This window comes from Gobio gobio (assembly GCF_949357685.1).
Source record: "Gobio gobio genome assembly, chromosome: 3".
Classification (NCBI taxonomy): Eukaryota; Metazoa; Chordata; class Actinopteri; order Cypriniformes; family Gobionidae; genus Gobio; species Gobio gobio.
Genome location: NC_137099.1, coordinates 68503822 through 68524927, shown reverse-complemented (window position 1 = coordinate 68524927; position 21106 = coordinate 68503822). Strand labels below are relative to the sequence as shown.

At 40.1% G+C, this 21106-nt stretch overlaps 1 protein-coding gene across 1 annotated transcript; it reads left to right on the top strand.

The window, feature by feature from the left end:
• Window positions 1–3372: 3372 nt before the first annotated feature.
• LOC307123836 (microfibril-associated glycoprotein 4-like) lies at window positions 3373–8232 on the top strand. Its single transcript, XM_079812578.1, has 7 exons — window positions 3373–3391; window positions 3495–3534; window positions 3618–3797; window positions 3888–3962; window positions 4196–4292; window positions 7455–7622; window positions 7716–8232. The coding sequence occupies exons 2-7, from the start codon at window positions 3529–3531 to the stop codon at window positions 7970–7972; spliced, it is 783 nt and encodes a 260-aa protein (XP_079668704.1). The 5' UTR covers window positions 3373–3391; window positions 3495–3528; the 3' UTR covers window positions 7973–8232.
• Window positions 8233–21106: the final 12874 nt, after the last annotated feature.

Below are 21106 nucleotides of genomic sequence, written 5' to 3'. Positions count from 1 at the left end.
GATACTGAATCCCAGATATCGGTATCGGAGGCAAAAAAAAAATCTCCTCAACCCCCACCAATAAGCAGAAATGAACAGGAGTTACGTGTTTGTGTGTGCATGCAAAAGTGTTTGTGTGTGTGTGTTAGGTCTTTCCCCTTCAAATCTGCATTTGTGGCTGGTTTTGTTTGCCAAAATATATACAAATGCTGTCATTTGCAGTCACACCTGTGTGTGTTTGTGTGTGTGTGAGCATGTTTATTCCACATTGCATTTGTGCTCTAGTACCAGGGGTCTGTTCTTTATACCTTGCTTAGTCTGAGATAATCATAATAACTGATCTCTGGCTAATTTGTTTCTTCATATGAATTTGCTGATTGGAGTAAAATATCTGGATTAAGTTGTCTGAGATTACTGTGCGGTCTTGTGTTCCCTGGAGAGGGCAAGGGGCCCCTAGAATGCTCTTTATATGCGAGTTCAGCACGGACGCACAAGTGGTTGCTGTGGTGTTCATTACCAGGACAACTGCCTGCGCATCCGCGTTGAACGTGCTTCTTTTAGAAAGAGTAGCGCCCAAATGATTTCCGCGATTCAGAAGACGCGTACAGGATCACAGAATCCATTCATAAATATTCATTCACACAGAGACACAAAACATGCAGGATTCATATTTAAATAGTATTTTTGCCGTTTAATATTCACATACACTAGTCCATATCGCGATTTGATTGAAGTGTACTGACTTGCATTGGATTTATTCATCCAAAATTTGACAAATTCTGTGACATTCCGTGTTAAACATTAAATAAAATTTTTATGACTGGATTCCGTAATTCCGTTCGCATTTTCTGCATCGCGGAAATCATAGGCCACAAGCATTGAACCGTTTCATTTGAGAGAAACTATCATCATAACGTACACAGAAAAAGGTCTAAGGCAACCCGTCAAAATAAAAGTTTAAACAGTATAATTTTAACAGTAGGCCTAAATCCCCTTCTGTGTAGCACTTTGAATGTACAAAAATGAAAGGGTTTATTTAATTTTCATTGGAATAAAAGATAAATGTTGTATGCCTTCATCTGATTACCAGAAAAATTGAAATATAGCTACATAAAACAAATAAATATATATTTAGTTAAACTTTTAATAAATTGCTGTTAAATTATTCAAGTTTCAATTAATTAGACATGCTTTTTGGTTAATAAAATTGTATATAACCAGCCAGAAAAAATTAAAACAGAAAAAAAGGAATCTGGAATTTTTTTAAATGGAATTTGGAAAAAAATAAAACAGATTTCATAGGGCCCTACATATCAAAATATCATGCATCTGAAGTTATAATTAAATACGGAGCAACAGTGCGTATGATATATTTATCATTTTAAATGCCGTTCACTCAAGGACCTGAGTAGATGACACATGCGCAGTTACTTTCCACACAGGTACACACATTTTTGGTTGAAAATTCTCATGCGTGTAATAATTTCTTTCAGTTTGATAATATAAAAAATACTTTAATGTTTAGAATCAGACAGCCTTGTGTTGTGTTAACAATTGTGCAGTGAAAATTACCACAAATGACCACCTAGTGTCCAACCTACTCTAATACTGTTATAACCCGTTTACACGTGAACAAGGGATCTACAACATGACGAAAGCAATTATTTATAACATGTAAAATGTTGTCAAATAAAATAAAAATTGTCCATAACAATAGGACAAGGTCAGCAATCATCACAACATAGGGCCCCATTCCAGTATTTTGCTTGGGGCCCCCAAATCGCTAAATCCGCCCCTGCCTAGACCCTTCCTCCAGCTCTACCGGGGGAATACCGAGGCATTCCCAGGCCAGCCGGGAGACATAATCCCTCCTAGGTCTTCCGCAAAAGCAGAGATACGAAATCACATGGTTCCCAAACTGGACACTCTCTGGCCCTTGGCTGTGCCTAGAAATTCTGTCCATAAAAATTATGAACAGAAGTGACAAAGGGCAGCCCTGCCGGTGTCCAACATGCACCAGGAACAAGTCTGACTTACTGCCGGCAATGCAGGGGCCCTGGACCCCATACTCCTAGAGCACCCTGCACAGGACGCTGCGAGGGACACAAATGTCTTCTCCAAATGCACAAAGCACATGTGGATTGGTTGGGCAAACTCCCATTAACCCTCCAGCACCCTGGAAAGGGTATAGAGCTGGTTCAGTGTTCCACGAACACTGGGACGAAAACCACACTGTTCCTCCTGAATCCGAGGTTCCACTATCAGCCGAATTCTCCTCTCCAGTACCCTGGCATAGCCTTTTCCGGGGAGGCTGAGAAGTGTGATCCCACTATAGTTGGAACACAGTCTCCAGTCCCCCTTCTTGAAAAGAGGGACCACCACCCCGGTCTGCCAGTCCAAAGGTACTGTCCCCAACCGCCATGCGATGGTGCAGAGGCGTGTCAGCCAAGACAGCCCCACAACATCCAGAGACTTGAGGGCGTATCTCTCCACCCCCTGTGACTTCAGCTTGGGGGATGGACGAGTCCACCTCCGAGCCCCCGGCCTCTGCTTTCTCAATGGAAGACGCATCGGAGGGATTGAGGAGATCCTCAAAGTATTCTTCCCACCATCCGACGATAACCCCAGTTTAGGTCAACAGTTGCCCATCTCCACTGTAAACAGTGTTGGTAGGGCACTGCTTCCCCCTCCTGAGGCGTTGAACGGTTTGCCAGAATCTCTTCGAGGCCAAACGAGTCTTTCTCCATGGCCTCACCAAACTCCTCTTAGGCCCGATTTTTTGCCTCCACAACTACCCAGGCTGCAGTCCGCTTGGCCAACCAGTACCAGTCACAAGCCACAAGCCAGCCAGACCCGATAGGACTCCTTCTTCAGCTTAACGGCATCCTTTACTTCCGGTGTCCACCACCGAGTTCGAGGATTGCCGCCTCGACAGGCACCGGATACCTTGCGGCCACAGCTCTGAGCGGCCGTGTCAACAATGGAGGTGGAGAACATGGTCCACTCAGACTCAATATCTCCAGACTCCCTCTGGATCCGGTCGACGCTCTGCCGGAGGTGGGAGTTGAATATCTCTCTGACAGGGGTCTCGGCCAAACGTTCCCAGCAGACCCTCACAGTACGCTTGGGTCTGCCGAGCCTGTCCAGATTATTAATCATGATGGAATGAATCCAAACTACAAATCATAGCTATAAACTAAATCACCCAGATTCAGTCAGATTTACTGAACATGTAAAACACAGTTGTGTCCGTCACTGCATGTTTAATTTACATCACGGATTCACAAGCCTTTTTTATTTGCATCCAAAATGTGTGTGTAAATTTCTTGTGTGACACAGAGGAGGAGTCTGAGAATCTGTCATATATAAAGAGTGTGTGTCAGAATGAACAACACAACACACAACACTAAAGGTGAGTTACTGTTTCATTCTTCATTTACCTCACAGAGCATTCAGACATCTATACAAATTTCAGAAAACAGAAATTATATGAAAATGTGTTTATTTTAATCTAGATAAAGCCGATCTCTGCTGTGAGAGATTGAGAAGATGGCAGTAAGTTCATCAATACGTCTACATTCATACAGAGGGCTTCAGCTTTAGTGATGTTCATCTCTTTCTCTCTCTGTCTCGTGTAGATGATGCTGTTTTTGGCGGCTCTTCTCTCTGTTGTTCTGGTCAGTGACTGTACATCCAAGCCATTCGACTGTTCTGACATCTACAACTCAGGAGAAACAGACAGTGGGATTTACTCCATCTATCCAGCAGGAGATGATCCTGTCTGGGTTTACTGTGACATGATCAACAGAGGATGGACGGTACAAATGCGACTTTAAATCATAAAACACACATTAACATTTTTTTTCTAATTATGAATCAATCCCATATTCTATATAAACCCATCACAGATGAGTCAGAGGAGAATGGACGGCAATGTGAACTTCTATGACCCGTTGAAAGAGGGAGACAACGGAGGATGGACGGTATGAATGTGACTTTAGATCATTAAACACACATTAGAACACACATTATGAATCATAAATTCTATATAAACCCATCACGTGTTTCAGAGGAGAATGAACAGCGATATGAACTTCTATGACCCGTTGAAAGATGACGACAACGGAGGATGGACAGTACGAATGTGACTTTAGATCATTAAACACACATCAGAACACACATTAAGAATCATATATTCTATATAAACCCATCACAGGTGATTCAGAGGAGAATGGACGGCAGTGTGAATTTCTATCGGCGGTGGAATCAGTACAAGAGAGGATTTGGGAATGTGCAGAGCGAATACTGGCTGGGTAAGTTCTCACAGTGTGTGTCCGTTTGTGTGGATGATCATGTGTTTGGCTTAGTGTTAATTTTGTCACCTATTTTTAACTTGTGCCAAATGTCCTTGTTAGTTTTAGTCATATTTAGTCATTCACATATCTTTTTTTGTTAGTCAAGTTTTAGTCGACTAAAAGTCTCATCATTTTAGTCTAGTTTTAGTCAAAAGACAACTCAAGGTATCTTAGTCAAGTTTTAGTCGACTAAAGGTCTTGTCATTTTAGTCTAGTTTTAGTCAAAGGAAAACTCTTATATTGTGTGGCAAAATAAGTTACATAAAATACATATAACCTGTATAATGTTTGTGCCACAACACCACAGCTAACTAGATGATTTACAGCATAGATGCCTAAAATCAGCATTAGCTTATGACGATGGGCACAAATATCGGTTTCGATTCAGTATGAATTCATATGTATATAGCCTACTGTACATAAGGAAAAATAAGTTTGCCTTTTAGCACTATTTTAAACTTTTTTGGGGGTTAAATTATATTTGCTTGCATTCATTACTTTTCACCATTATTAACATTTTAAAATTTCACAAATAAGTAAGCAGTTATGATCTGCAATACTTTTTTGAGCAACTAGATAACATGTATATTAATTAAAGAGCCATACAGGCACCAGTAATGGTATTACAAATGAAAAATAAATTTTTCCATCCACAAAATAACTCTAATTTGCCTCTTTGCATTGGAATTCTCCATTTTAACCTTAGTTACTACACTAATTACAATATAAATAATACAAATATTAGAAGACAAATGTTTTAAGTGGTCATTAATGGACCATACTTATTGCACAAATAGTATTTAGTACCAAACGAGCTCCTCAAAATATTAATAAATATTATTGAACTAAAATATAGGCTATTTATTTGTATGGTCACATTTGACCACCAATGAGTATAAGTGTGACCAATTAGTAAGGAATACCTGAGGACTAAATACAATAAAAAAATTAACATTAATGTAAACAATTTTTCATCTCCACCACTCTCCATAATATAATGATACTGTGAATGTGGTTGACGTAATAATCAATGCACACACAGTAAAATCCCCAGAGTTAAATTAACACTGCTCAGAGAACATTTGGTCCCACTCTACAGAGTGTTAAAGTAACACTGAATCAGTGTTAAAGTTAATGAGATAATTGAGAGATTAATTAAGTGATGATTGGCCATTAGTGATGAAAACCTGATGATAATGAGTAGAATCACTGAAGGAAAGAGAAAAAGAAAAACACAAGAACTACGACTGACTATAAAAAAGACATTAAATCTCTGAAGATCTCAGCAGAGGAGGATTAAACAACTCCACAAACAGCATTAGCAGCTTCACACATTACTAACCAGACTGACTTTATTTCTGTCAGACGTCTCTTATTGAGAATTAACAAATGTTTTGTTTGATTTTGTTGTGAAAATTGTTAGTTTTTAATGTGACCATCATGGTGATCAGTGTTTTCTTTAGTTGGGCAGTTTGATGACTTTTTAACATTAGTGTTTCTCTGGCTGCTGTAACTGAGTTTGATATGGCAAGAAAAGCAAGAGTAAACACAATCAGATGCTGTCGGCTGCTCGATGATGAGAATATGATCATTGTATAATGATTTAATTCATTGATTTTATGACTGAGTATGAGCAATATACTATTCACTTTTTTTATTGTGATTTTAGAAAAGATCCAACACTGTTTTAATCAGAAAAGCTGAATAAGTTTTGCAACCGATTGTACACTAATCGTTTCTAACTCCTGCGAGATGAACTCACACACAGACATCAAGAATCTGCCTATGAATCTCAACAATGGTGACATGCTTCATGCCACAATGCATTCTGGGAGCCATAGATGAGTTTTGCGTGATGCACCCAGAATGCATTGTGGCATGAAGCATGTCACCATTGTTGAGATTCATAGGCAGATTCTTGATGTCTGTGTGTGAGTACAACTCGCAGGAGTTAGAAGTGCTTATTGTGTGATGTGTTATTAAACCGCAGTACAAATTTTACGTAAAAATGTTTTGATAATTGTTTAGTTTCTCTGATGATAACATTGCTGGATCTTCTGCCCTAGAATCACAATGCTCCTATAATCAATGACTTTCAGGGGATCAGCAAATAAGGCACTATATGATTATAACAACTGTATCATAAACAACAAGCGTCAAGATTTTCTTGCCATTTTCACCGTAACGAACAGTTACAGCAGCCAGAGAAAAACTTATGTTAGCAAGTCAAGGGTCAAGAGCCCAATTAAAGCAAACACTAATCACAATAATGGTAACTTCAAACAACTTTAATTTTCAATAAAACATCAACATCTAAACCTCAATAAGAGCTTCTGTAGTCATCTGATAGAAATAAAGTCTGTCTGGTTAGTAATGTGTGAAGCTGGTAATGCTGTTTGTGGAGTTGTTTAATTCTCCTCTGCTGAGATCTTCAGAGATTGAATGTCTTTTTAATAGTCAGTCGTAGTTCTTGTGTTTTTCTTTTTCTCTTTCCTTCAGTGATTCTACTCATTATCATCAGGTGTTCACCACTAATGGTCAATCATCACTTAATTAATCTCTCAATTATCTCATTAACTTTAACACTGATTCAGTGTTACTTTAACACTCTGTAGAGTGGGACCAAATGTTCTCTGAGCAGTGTTAATTTAACTCTGGGGATTTTACTGTGCACTATGCTGTGCTGTTTACCAAAAATTGCTGCAAACACCTGTATAGTGAAGCTGTTATGTATCCGCTTAAGCCATTCAAATGTATTGACCATTAACACAGCGCTAGAAGTATTGAGTGCTCTGGGAACCACATGAATTCTTTCGGAATATTTAAACAGCTGAATATTCTTTCTCATGATGAAAAAGTAGAGACGATTGTAGACGAAAGTGAAGAGAGATTTTATCTTAGTTTTTATTTTATGTAAAACATTTTAGTCGTGTCTTTTTTGTCAACAATAGTGCATGCTAATTTAGTCTTTGTCAGCGTTTTTGGACATTGGTGCAGACTCGTCATCGTCTCGTCTTCGTCATGGAAAAAAAGGTCGTTGACGAACATATTTAGTCTCATCTCATCTGACGAAATTAACACTAGTTTGGCTGAACATGTTCTTCATGTGTGTGTGAACAGGGCTGGAGAACATGTACCAGCTGACACGTAACAGGAAGTACATGCTGAGAGTGGATCTGGAGGACTTCACTGGAAGGAAGGGTTTCGCTCAGTACTCGTCCTTCTCTGTGGGTCCTGAAAGTGCCGGGTATAAACTGCAAGTTTCTGGGTTCACTAATGGAGGAGCAGGTAGGACACTTTCATTCAAATGAACAAAAAAAATCACACTCAGTTGAGTAAATGTGCGCCTGATGTCCTCAGTGATGCTCTTCCTCTCTGCAGGCGACTCTTTGACCTACCATAATGGTATGAAGTTCTCCACCTTTGACGAAGATCAAGACACCTCGGGGAAGAACTGTGCCAAAGAGTATCTCGGGGCATTTTGGTACAAAAACTGTCTTTACGCAAACCCCAACGGTGTGTATTTATGGGGAGAAGATGGTACTCATGAGGCCATTGGAAATGTTTGGTACACCTGGAAAAAGAATAACGTTTTTGCTCTGAAATCCATCAGCATGAAGATCCAACGTGTGTCTTAGACCTTTGAAGAAACATTACAGTGTTTCCCAGAAAAAAACAATAAAACAATACAATTAAGGGTTTAATTTCCTCTGTTAACTGTGTAACTTAGTAAATCATGTAAGAATATACACTGGCATTCAAAAGTTTTTGATCTGTAAGATTTTGAATGTTTTTATATAAGTCTCTTATGCTCACCAAGGCTGCATTTATTTTATTAAAAATACAACAACAAAAAACAGTAATATTGTGAAATATTATTAAAATGTAAAATAACTGTGAATGTATAGTAAAGCGTCATTTATTCCTGTGATCAAAGCTGAATTTATCATCATTAGACAAGGCAAGGCAAGTTTATTTATATAGCACATTTCATAAATCAATGGTAATTCAAAGTGCTTTACATAGAAAATTAATTAACATATGCATAAGAAATAAGAATACCATATGTAAGAATTAAAAATAAAAACAAGGATTAATTAAAATAGTCTGAGATGGAAGAGATGGAGCAGGTTTCGCAATGTCTCCTGAACCGTACAAGTCGGTCCAGGACGGGCTCCTGTAGGGGAACGTTACTATGCCCCGCAGGGCCTCCCCTTTCTTGAGTCCGCTTCTTTACTTATACCATTAATGGAATGAAGCGAAGCACACTGCTCCAGTCAGACAGCCCTGACCAAAAATAATAATCAACAGATGCATAAGAACATACAAGAGATATACAGTTGTAAAGATAATTAAAAATAATAAAATGATATATAGATGCTAAAACAAGTCAAGTCAAGTCAACTTTATTTATATAGTGCTCAAAGCAGCTTCACAGTGTTAAACAGGAAAATAATGCAACAGAATTTTATTCAGCCGTATAGCCGTTCTGGAGAAAACGGTGATGTCATCAGTTCATTTGAATTATCATTCAGTGACAGTGTGGGCATTAGAACAGTAATTAGATCAGTAATTTAGTTTATATGGTTAATTTAGCTTAATAATTAGATTTATTTGGATATTTAGTTGAAAAATTTAGTGTCCCCAACTGAGCAAGCCAAGCCAGAGGCGATAAAACAGTTATAAAACGAATAAAAATACGATACATAGATAAGATAAGGTGCAATCAATCGGCCGTAAAGTGGCACAGAGCTCATTCAGTAAATGCACAGCTAAACAGATGTGTTTTGAGTCTGGATTTGAAAGTGGCTACTGTTGGAGCACATCTGATCTGTTCAGGAAGCTGGTTCCAGCTACGGCTGGCATAATAGCTAAAAGCAGACTCTCCTTGCTTTGAGTGAACCCTTGGTATTTCTAATTGACTTGATCCTGATGATCTGAGTGATCTGTTGGGTTTGTATTTAATCAGCATATCTGCAATGTATTGAGGTCCTAGGCAATTAAGTGATTAACATACAAGTAATAGCACTTTAAAATCCTAAATGTTATTATAACATTAGTAACTGTAACTGGTAGCCAGTGTAAAGACCTGAGGACTGGTGTGATATGGTCATATGTTCTGGTTCTGCTCAGCGTTCTGTATGAGCTGCAGCTGTCTACACAGTAAAATCCCCAGAGTTAAATTAACACTGCTCAGAGAACATTTGGTCCCACTCTACAGAGTGTTAAAGTAACACTGAATCAGTGTTAAAGTTAATGAGATAATTGAGAGATTAATTAAGTGATGATTGGCCATTAGTGATGAAAACCTGATGATAATGAGTAGAATCACTGAAGGAAAGAGAAAAAGAAAAACACAAGAACTACGACTGACTATAAAAAAGACATTAAATCTCTGAAGATCTCAGCAGAGGATGATTAAACAACTCCACAAACAGCATTACCAGCTTCACACATTACTAACCAGACTGACTTTATTTCTGTCAGACGTCTCTTATTGAGAATTAACATATGTTTTGTTTGATTTTGTTGTGAAAATTGTTAGTTTTTAATGTGACCATCATGGTGATCAGTGTTTTCTTTAGTTGGGCAGTTTGATGACTTTTTAACATTAGTGTTTCTCTGGCTGCTGTAACTGAGTTTGCTATAGCAAGCAAAGCAAGAGTAAACACAATCAGATGCTGTCGGCTGCTCGATGATGAGAATATGATCATTGTATAATGATTTAATTCATTGATTTTATGACTGAGTATGAGCAATATACTATTCACTTTTTTATTGTGATTTTAGAAAAGATCCAACACTGTTTTAATCAGAAAAGCTGAATAAGTTTTGCAACCGATTGTACACTAATCGTGTCTAACTCCTGCGAGATGAACTCACACACAGACATCAAGAATCTGCCTATGAATCTCAACAATGGTGACATGCTTCATGCCACAATGCATTCTGGGAGCCATAGATGAGTTTTGCGTGATGCACCCAGAATGCATTGTGGCATGAAGCATGTCACCATTGTTGAGATTCATAGGCAGATTCTTGATCTCTGTGTGCGAGTAAAACTCGCAGGAGTTTGGCGGCAGGTGTTTGCAGCAGCTCGGCAGGTACTGCCACACCTCTCCTAAAACAAACTCTCCTAAAACAAACTGGGAGACCGCCTGATCATCATCAAATTGCACGCAAAAACTGGGGCTCATGGCGGTCGGGTTTTAAATGTGCTAAAACCGAGGAGACATCACACCTGATTGTCTTGGCCCTATGCCTGTTGGTTCTCACGGTAACACAAATGTGGGGAAACTGGTCTGCTGCTTGTGAACGCTCTTCTCTGCACGTCACCCCATCGGGAAACGGAAACCTCGCTGTCCCACTGGATTCGTGGAGTCAGTATATCCTATATTCCAACTATCTGGATAACGGGCGAGTATCTACCAGGTGTAAGCAGCGTGAACGACGTGGACAGAGAACAGCCCCTTTACCAGCAAAACGGGTTCATTCCATCTTTCTCTGTACTGTCCTTTTGCTATGTGGAGATGTCCATTTAAACCCTGGACCTGCGGATTTTCCGCAACCACATGTGAATATTCGGCAATCAGCTGTTCCCCATGGACCCGCGGCGAGACCGGTGACTGACTTTTGTGACACTCATCTCGCAGGATCACGAGGTAAACATCCTCCGTTAAACTTTATGTCTGAACATGCCATTACTCAAACGCTGTTAAAAGCTGGACCATGTACTAAGACAAGTGCTTCACAGACTACCACCGTGCTCTTCAAACAACAGCAAACAAAACTCTTTCAGACTGTAAACCACGCGAGCATACTATGGAACCCGAAAACAAAACCGAAAGGCATCTTTGGGGGACATTTAAATATACGTAGCGTCATTTCAAAGACTGAACAACTTGAACATTTATTAATAGACTCAAACCTTGATTACTTGTGTCTTACAGAAACCTGGCTAACTCCTACAACTCCTTTATCTGTATTTAATGTCCCAGGTTATAATATATATAGACGAGACCGATGTAAAGGGAAAGGCGGGGGGGTTCTGATTTATGTTAAAGACAACATTCAAAGCAAACAAATTGATATAAATGAAAATTCCTTGGAGTGTGTAGGGGTCAATATTACTTTATCCCCTCAGATGTCATTTGTTGTTTTTTCAGTCTACCGACATCCTACTGCTACAAGTGTTTTCTTTGACAATTTATCAGAAATTCTTAAACAACATGAAGGTAAAGAAGTTATACTTATGGGTGACTTCAACTTAAATTGGCTTGATAAAGCACGCAGCAAAAAGCTCAAGGATATTGCCAAAACATATCAGATGATACAAATGATAAATAAACCTACAAGAATAACAAAATCTTCTCAAACACTACTGGATCTAATTTTTACAAATAAACCGGATAGGATAACTAAAACATATAACTTGATTACTGGCTTATCGGATCATAATTTCACTCTAGCTGCTAGAAAGCTAACTAGATCACGGTATAGGAATCAAATCTCACTGAAAAATAACCCCAATATATCTTTTATTTCAAAGAAAGATCTAGTATTTATTGAAAATGAAATAAAACAAACTAATTGGAACGACACTATTGAAAATAAATCCTGTGAGCAAGCATGCAATGATCTAATGTCAGCTTTTAAAGATATTTTAATAAAATATACCAAAACAAGGGCCAGGAAACCTAATGCAAAACAGAATCTGCCTTGGTTAAATGGCAATCTCTGGAACTTAATGAAAAAAAGAGATGCCTCCCTAAAAAAATTTTTAAAGTCTGGATTGACTACTGATCATTTAATATATAAAGGTCTGAGAAATAAAGTCATAATGCAACTTAGAAAGGCAAAAGCAGATTTCTTCCTTGAAATTATTAGAGATGCCAAAGGGAACAGTAAAAGACTATGGAAAAGCATTGACAAACTAACTGGAAAGGAAAAGCCCAAGTATGAAAGCATACATCTTAAAATAAATGGAAATATTCTAGATGATAGCCTCGCTGTCGCTACAAATTTTAATAATTATTTTTTAAATTCTGTGCAAGCATTGGGTTCGAATTTTCCAAAGATCCACCCTCAGCACTCCTTAGTTTGTGATAATTCTGCCTTTTGTATAACACCAATAAATGATATAAAGGTGGGAAAGGTCATCACAACCCTGTCCAATAGCAAGGCAAAAGACATATACGGTCTTGATACTGTCTTTCTAAAAAATCATAAAGAATCTATAACCTCTGCTTTAACTAAACTAATAAACATATCTATTAATGAGAGTACTTTTCCCAGTGCCCTGAAATCTGCTATAGTAACCCCTGTGTATAAATCTGGTGACAAACTGGAAGTTAGTAACTATCGACCTATTAGCATCCTGCCAGCCATTTCAAAGGTCATTGAAAAGGTTGTAGCAGAACAACTGATTGCTCACCTTGATTCCAGGGCTTTTTTACATCCTATGCAGTTTGGGTTTAGGAAAAAACATTCAACAGAAACAGCATGCTGCTACTTCCTTGAAGTAATTAAAACAAACCTAGATCAGGGTGGAGTGGTGGGTGCAGTTTTTCTTGATTTGCGCAAGGCTTTTGACACGGTTAATTATGACATACTATTAAACAAACTGGCAAATTATGACCTTTCCATAGACACACAAAATTGGATCAAATCTTACCTGAGTGGCCGAAATCAGTGTGTGCGGGTGAACAATACTCTGTCTTCATTTAAAGCATGCACCCTGGGAGTGCCACAAGGGTCAATTTTAGGGCCACTGCTTTTCAGCATATATATTAATCACCTTCCATCTGTGTGTAATACTGTTGATTTAATAATGTATGCTGATGATACTGTGTTATATACTCATGGGAAAAATGCAACTGAGGTTGCAATGAAATTAACTAAGGAAATGCAGAAGGTTGCAGAATGGCTAGATAACTCCTGTTTGACCATAAACGTTGAAAAGACAGTAACCATGTTCTTTACAAACAGGAGCAAACTCAGGGATTGTCCTGAAATATCAGTAAATGGGCAAAAAATAAAAAATGTGGATGACACATAAGAAACTCTCTTACTGTTGAAGCATCACATACATATTTAAATGCAATGATTCTCCCACATTTTTTTTATTGTATGACAAGTTGGTCTCAGGCATGTAAAACAGCCTTAAAACCACTTGAATCATTATATAAAAGTGCCCTTAAGATTCACGACAAAAAAACACGTCAGTATCATCACTGTCAGATACTCACCAAATATAGTATTTTAAATCTGGAAAATCTAATAATGCACACAAATGTATGTCTATTGTTTAAAATCCTTCATAATGCTACTGCTCCTCCTTTGAAAAAAATGGTGACACTCTGCTCAGAAAAAACAACAAGAGCTACCCGATCATGTACCAGGGGAGAATGCAGTATTCCTAAACGCAGGACTGCATTTGGTAAATCATCTTTTTCTTTTGTTGCCATAAATCAATGGAACACACTTCCAACGGAGTTGATTACATGTACGGATTTTAAAAAATTTTCATGTCATACAAAACATTGGATCCTGTCACAACAAATTTGTGGCCATTTGTGAGTTGGTGTGTGTGAGAGATGGGGGGGGGGGGGGTTATTAACTTATAAAAGGTGATAGGAGGGGGGTAAAATTGTTTTAATTATGTGGAAATGACTCTATTGATAATTTTGTACTTGACATTTTGCACAACTGTGAATTTAGTAACTGTTAATTTATTGTATGTTTTATTTACCTGCCCAGGGACTACGGGTGGAAAATAGCAATTTGCTAAAACCCGGTGCAATGCATCTCTCCTTGTTATATACAGGGTTAATGTTTTTATTGTGCACTGTCCCTGTTCAAATAAAAGAAAATAATAATAGTTAGAAGTGCTTATTGTGTGATCTGTTATTAAACCGCAGTACAAATCTTACGTAAACATTTTTTGATAATTGTTTAGTTTCTCTGATGATAACATTGCTGGATCTTCTGCCCTAGAATCACAATGCTCCTATAATCAATGCCTTTCAGGGGATCAGCAAATAAGGCACTATATGATGATAACAACTGTATCATAAACAACAAGCTTCAAGATTTTCTTGCCATTTTCACCGCAACGAACAGTTACAGCAGCCAGAGAAAAACTTATGTTAGCAAGTCAAGGGTCAAGAGCCCAATTAAAGCAAACACTAATCACAATAATGGTAACTTCAAACAACTTTAATTTTCAATAAAACATCAACATCTAAACCTCAATAAGAGCTTCTGTAGTCATCTGATAGAAATAAAGTCTGTCTGGTTAGTAATGTGTGAAGCTGGTAATGCTGTTTGTGGAGTTGTTTAATCCTCCTCTGCTGAGATCTTCAGAGATTGAATGTCTTTTTAATAGTCAGTCGTAGTTCTTGTGTTTTTCTTTTTCTCTTTCCTTCAGTGATTCTACTCATTATCATCAGGTGTTCACCACTAATGGTCAATTATCACTTAATTAATCTCTTAATTATCTCATTAACTTTAACACTGATTCAGTGTTACTTTAACACTCTGTAGAGTGGGACCAAATGTTCTCTGAGCAGTGTTAATTTAACTCTGGGGATTTTACTGTGTAATGGTCTTTTTGGGAAGGTGAGGAGACCATTACAATAGTCCACCCTGCTGGTGAAAAAAGCATGAACGAGTTTCTCTAAGTCTTGCCTGGAAATAAAGCATCTAATTCTTGCAATATTTTTCAGATGATAGTAAGCTGATTTAGTTATTGCTTTGACATGACTACTGAAACTCAGGTCTGACTCCAAAATCACAACACGATTCCTGTTTTTTGTTTTTAGACCTTTAGCCTCAAGATATGCATTCACCTTGAGGATTTCATGTTTCCAAATGTAGTGATTTCAGTTTTGTCTTTGTTTAACTGAAGAAAGTTTTGGCACATCCAACTGTTAACTTCATCAATGCATTTACATAGAGAGTCAATGGGGCTGTAGTCATTAGGTGATAGGGCTAAGTAGATCTGGGTGTCGTCAGCATAGCTGTGGTAAGCCATTTTGTTATTTTTCATTATTTGGCTCAGTGGGAGCATATACAGGTTGAATAGGAGTGGTGCAAGAATTGACCCTTGTGGGACTCCGCATGTCATGGATGTCCACTCAGACTTATGGTCACCTATACTCACATAATAGCCTCTCCCTTCTAAGTATGACCTGAACCATTTAACCCTCTAGTGCTATTCGTTTATGGGTTGCATTGGTTGTCTTCCCGGTCATAAGTGACCAGACACCTAAAAATGAAACTTCAATTTATTTTTCTTCAATAATATTTTTTATTTTTAATCTTTAATTTTTAGAAGATTTTATGGTATTTTTTAATATTTATGCAATAATTATGGTCTATTTTTGCCATTGAAAATTATACAAAAATGTTTTTTTGTAATTTTTTTTCATTATTGCAGTATTTCAGGTTAAAATAGAGACTAGGCCTTCAAAATAATTGTTTTTGAAGGCAGATTAGCACCCTCTTTTGGAATTATTTAAGAAATCATGCAATCATAGGTGTAATCACTAGAGGTCTCTATGGAGAGGCTTGAGAATTTTTTTCAGTGAATTTGTGTTTTTGCAGATTTCCCATTCATTTCCTATGGTGGAGTATTTTTTTACGACCACTTAGCATGCTTGAATCATGCCCTCATTGCTTTTGTGTGTTTACATACATAATGCTAGAAAAGTCACCAAGTTTCATATCATTCTGATGAAGCTGTGATTTAAAAAAATTCTAAATGTGGTTCATAGGTTCAGTTTTTCATAGGTGTGTGTGTGTGTGTGTGTGTGTGTGTGTGTGTGTGTGTGTGTGTGTGTGTGTGTGTGTGTATAAGTGTGCGTGTGTGTGTGAGTGGATGTGTCAATATTACACTCTTGATGTTTTAGAGTGCCACCCCTTTACTGCTGTGTACTTTTTTAAGCATTGTGGCCGATTTGTAGATTGTACACACAAATATTCAGAGAATTTTTGTGTTTTTGCAGATTTCCCATTAATTTCCTATGGTCGGTCATTTATGACCGAAGACAATGAACGCTACTTTTTTTATTACGACCAATCAGCATGCTCAAATCATGACCCCAATTATTTTGTGTGTTTACATACCTAATGCTAGAAAAGTCACCAAGTTTCACATCATTCCGATGAAGCAGTGATTTTTAACATTTCAAAACAGAACATTTTCCGGTCAGAAATGACTGAAGAGCACCAGAGGGTTAAGGACCATCCCAGAAAGCCAGTGTAAATTTCCATCCATTTAGCCTAAAAACCGGATACTAATGGCTTGGTCAAAAGGAATTCTGCGTGTAAGCCTTTTCAGCATGTCGGTGAAGATCTCTTAATTTATTGATATCTCATTTTTAATCTGACTCCATTAATAATTTTATCTGACTCCAATTCTAAGTGACTCCATAAAGTGTGCTACATTTAGAGTTTATCAGCTGATTTTACGATTAGTTGCGATTTAATTTAGATCGTTGATTTTCCTTAGTATCACTTATTTTCAAATATTCGTTCCTCCATGGGATCTGGAGTCGCAAATAGGCTAAGCGTCTGGTTTCGCTTGCTCTAACGGACACAGATTAGTCAGTTCTGATATTACAGAGGATTGCAGGGTGAACTATCTTACCTCTAAGTGAGTCACACATGTTTACTCGTAACAAAACGTGTCATTTTAGTGATAGTCACGGAAACTGCAACTTATAATAACAGTGGCAGGTCAGAAATCAGGTTTTCCCTCATGCATGGCTCAATGCTCCCGCTATGGGGTCCCCAGTATGATCTGCCCTGGCAGAGAGATCTGCGGTAACTCCTACTTACTCCTCACGGACACTACTAAAATAATGATTTCAGAAAGATACAGAATAAATCAAGATTAACATTTATTTTGGCCAGACCGGAAAAGTAAATAAGTAAACAAGAATCCATGGTACACAACTGATCAGCGTAAAAACATAAAACACAATTGCAAAGCAATATGAAAATAATTTAAAAGTCATCATGTCTGGCACACTACATGCAGTTTGCACCACATGGGGGTTCTGACTACAGAATGTTCCCCCAGAGAGTTAGATTATCCAGCCTTAAATACTCCAACTAGAACAAAGGGGTTGTAAATATTTGCAACACACCCACCTGGTTTTGGGGGAGTGGATCAGATATCTTTGAAGAAATTCCTCAAAAGGAGGACTGAATTCTCATTAGTTTTCAATCTTACTAATACTACTAGTGACTGCAGTGAAACTAAGACCATTTTACCTTTCGCACTGAGACCTTTAAAAAGATATCAAACATGAAAGGGATAAAACAATAGATTTACAAGAGATTTTAGATTTCATCACTGGTATATCTGGATTTGGTGACTTGAAAACAGGGCAAGGAGAGGGAAAAATGGGGAGGGGGAGGAATGTTTGTCAGGGTGTTGTCACACAGTTTCTGTGAGATCTTTCTCTCAAGATTAGTGACTTTTATTGTTCAATTGCTGGGGTGTGTATCTCAGCTTTTGTGTTGTTGTGGTCAACAGTGTCGAATGCAGCACTGAGGTCGAGTAGCACCAGCACTGATAATTTACCTTTATCTGTATTGAGGCGAATATCATTTATTATCTTAATGAGCGCTGTCTCTGTGCTGTGATGCGGTCGGAAACCAGATTGAAAATTGTCAAAGTATCCGTTTGAGTTCAAGAATTTGTTCAGCTGATTGAAAATAACTTTCTCAATGATCTTGCCTATGAAGGGGAGATTTGAGATTGGTCTGTAGTTGCTCAATATGGTGTTATCTAGATTTCTCTTTTTCAGAAGAGGCTTAACTACTGCGGTTTTAAGGGAGTTTGAAAAAATCCCAGAAAGAATCCTGTTTACCACTTCTAGGAGATCTGCTTCTAAACAGTTAAACACACTTTTGAAAAAAGAAGTGGGGAGTATGTCAAGGGCGCAGGTTGATATTTTAAGGTGCTGTACCGTTTCTTCTAAAATTTTATCATCAATTGCTTCGAAAACAGACATAGTGACTTTCTGAGGTTGTGGTCTGATCTGACTGACCCCAGAGCAACTCAAGTGTGTGCTGATCGCCTTCATACTTTGGATTGCTGTTGAGTTTCTCCATGGTGCTTTTTGTCTGGCACTCTTTTTCCTGACTTTCACAGGAGCAATATCATCAATAACACTCTTGACTTTTGAGTTAAAGGAGTCAAGGAGAAAATCAACAGAGTCTGCAGATATGCTTGGTGTCAGAGATATAGCCTTCATAAACAGCACATTAGTGTTCTCATTTAAGCATCTCTTTTTGACAGATACAGATCTAGCTTCAATGGCAGGAGAGATTGATATATCAAAGAAAATAGAGAAATTATCAGACAGTGCCACATCCTTAATAACTATCTATGAAATGTTTAGACCCTTACAGATAAGTAATTCTAGAGTGTGTCCACGATCAGGTGTGGGTCCATGTACATGTTGAGTCAGATCAAAAGTATTTAAAACAGTTATGATTTCTTTTGTCATATTGATTTCTGCATTATCTACATGAATTTTGAAATCCCCAGCAATAGCAAAACAGTCAAACACTGAGGAAATTGTTGATAACAGCTCTTTAAAGTCATCAACAAAGGCTGGAGAGTATTTTGGAGGCCTGTAAATAATGATATAGAATAATGTAGAATGCACCTTTTAGCTCATAGGCTTTGGTGGTTGTGGGGCTTGACGTTTTTTGGTTGCTATCTGGGGGCTCGCAGTGATCGAGTGTGATTGTCTGGTTCCAGCAAACACCAGTTCCCTTTCGTTCAGTCACTACGACGTAACGTTAGTGACTAACGAATGGGGGTTTCGCTTAGAAGCCTATCAACTTCGAGTTTAGAGAAAACGCCCAATGGCGTGCCAATGCCATGGGGCATGCGGAATTTGCATACGTAACTCCGCCTCACCGCGTGAGTATATAAGAAAGTACGAGGCAATATCGCATTATGTTCTGCTTTCGGAGCCAAGAGAACCTACCTCTTCACTCCTACAGCCTTCTGAGACTCTGTCAGCTGCTTCGAGACGAGCAGCTTTCCAGTCGGTGTTGGTGTAACGTGCGTTCCAGTGATCGCATACTTCCTGCCTGCTGATCTGCGCAGTGGTCCGTTTGACAGCTGGTGTGTGTTTCCCTGGGCGCTTCGGCATCGGCTGCGAGGCTTTCCTCTCACAAAAAGAGCTTGCGCGTGGCACGTCTTTTTCAAGACGGCTCGCCCGTGCACTTCCGGGTGCGATCGATTTTCCGCTGCTGTCTATGGGTGCATTCACTGCTCGAGCGTGTTTGGGCTTCAGCGCGTTCGGGCAGTGTTTGCGGATGTGTCACGTTTCCATTGCGGGGGCGTGACCATCGCGATGTCGCGGTCGAGACTCAATGATCTCCATGAGGAGAGAGAGTCCCCTCTGCCACACCCCAATCTACCGTCCCCGAGTGAGATGGTACTTTGGCTGGTGGCCAGGGTGACCTGAGGGCGGTGCTGTGGTATTAAGAACCCCGACGTTCATTCCTCGGGCCACGCCCCCCTCTTATACATCGCTCCCGCGAGTGTTGGATTGAATCTACGGCTCGTCTCTGACGCCCGTTCGTTCAGTTCACGCTCCGGATAGCAGTGAGATGTCGATCGCCGCATCCCAAGGTGGGCTGGAGTACTTTTGGGGATGACGATTAGGTTGTGCTCCGCCTCCGGGTGTGTCAGCACTGCCTGATCTGACCTAAAGTTGACAGCCATGTTATTTCGGGCAGCCGCGAGTCTTGCGCTGGTGTGGAACTCCGCCCAGTCGCGGGTGCTCGTGGTTGCGCGATTGGTTTTTGGGGGCGGCACACGCTCTCTGGCCACACGCTCCCTGGGTCGGGCGATGTCCACAGCTGTGGTCCGGGAGAACACCGTGCCTTACCTGGTGATGTGGAGGACGTTGAGCGGGCCCGCCTCCTCAACTCACCCATATCCCAGGCTGGCCTCTTCGGCGGCGCGGCTGAGAACTGCGCCCAACAGTTCTCGGCCGCCCCAGAGCAGACTGAGGCTGTAACACGTACTGCCCCGGCGGCCAGCTGCTGCACCAGCCGCCGGCCCAGTCGCCTCAGTCCGCTCGCCGCCGAGGGCGCCCTCCCTCTTCCCGCCCGGCCCCAGCAGCAGCCTTCACCTGGGCCGCGCCGTGGAGGTGGTTGAGGATGTCGCCCAGTCCGCTCCCCAGACTGGTTAAACGCCAGGCTGGAGGTGGACAACTCAGAGATGGGTTCCAGTTCTTCCCAGGGGATGGTAGCAGGGCCTCTCCTTCCCCCGGTGGAGGGCCGGGGGAAAATCCTTCCGCTGCTGGCCCCCGGGCTAGCGGCGCTTGGGAAGAACTCATGTTCCTGTCTCTGAGGAGCTAGAGACCGGTGATGACAGTGCGCGCCACCCTCGGGTCTCGCCACTCGCATCCCTCTCTGTCGCCAGCCCCCTGGCAGAGCAGACCCCAGTGGAACGCGAGTCCTTCCCTGGTCTCCTCTGTCAGGACGCAGCCGTTAACCGTGCCCCGACCCCGGGACGCCCAACAGCCTCCCCTGTCCGTGCCGGTAACGCTGCCTCGCTGCCCCACCCAGGGTACGTCTGCCGTCCGTATGACCCCGTTGGTGCAGTCTCTGGAAGCCTGGCTTCAGCTTCCGGGGCTGTCCCGCTGGGTTGCCCGGACCGTCAGGCTCGGCTACGCGATTCAGTTCGCGCAGGCTCCTCCCCGTTACAGGGGAGTCCGCTTTACCGTGAC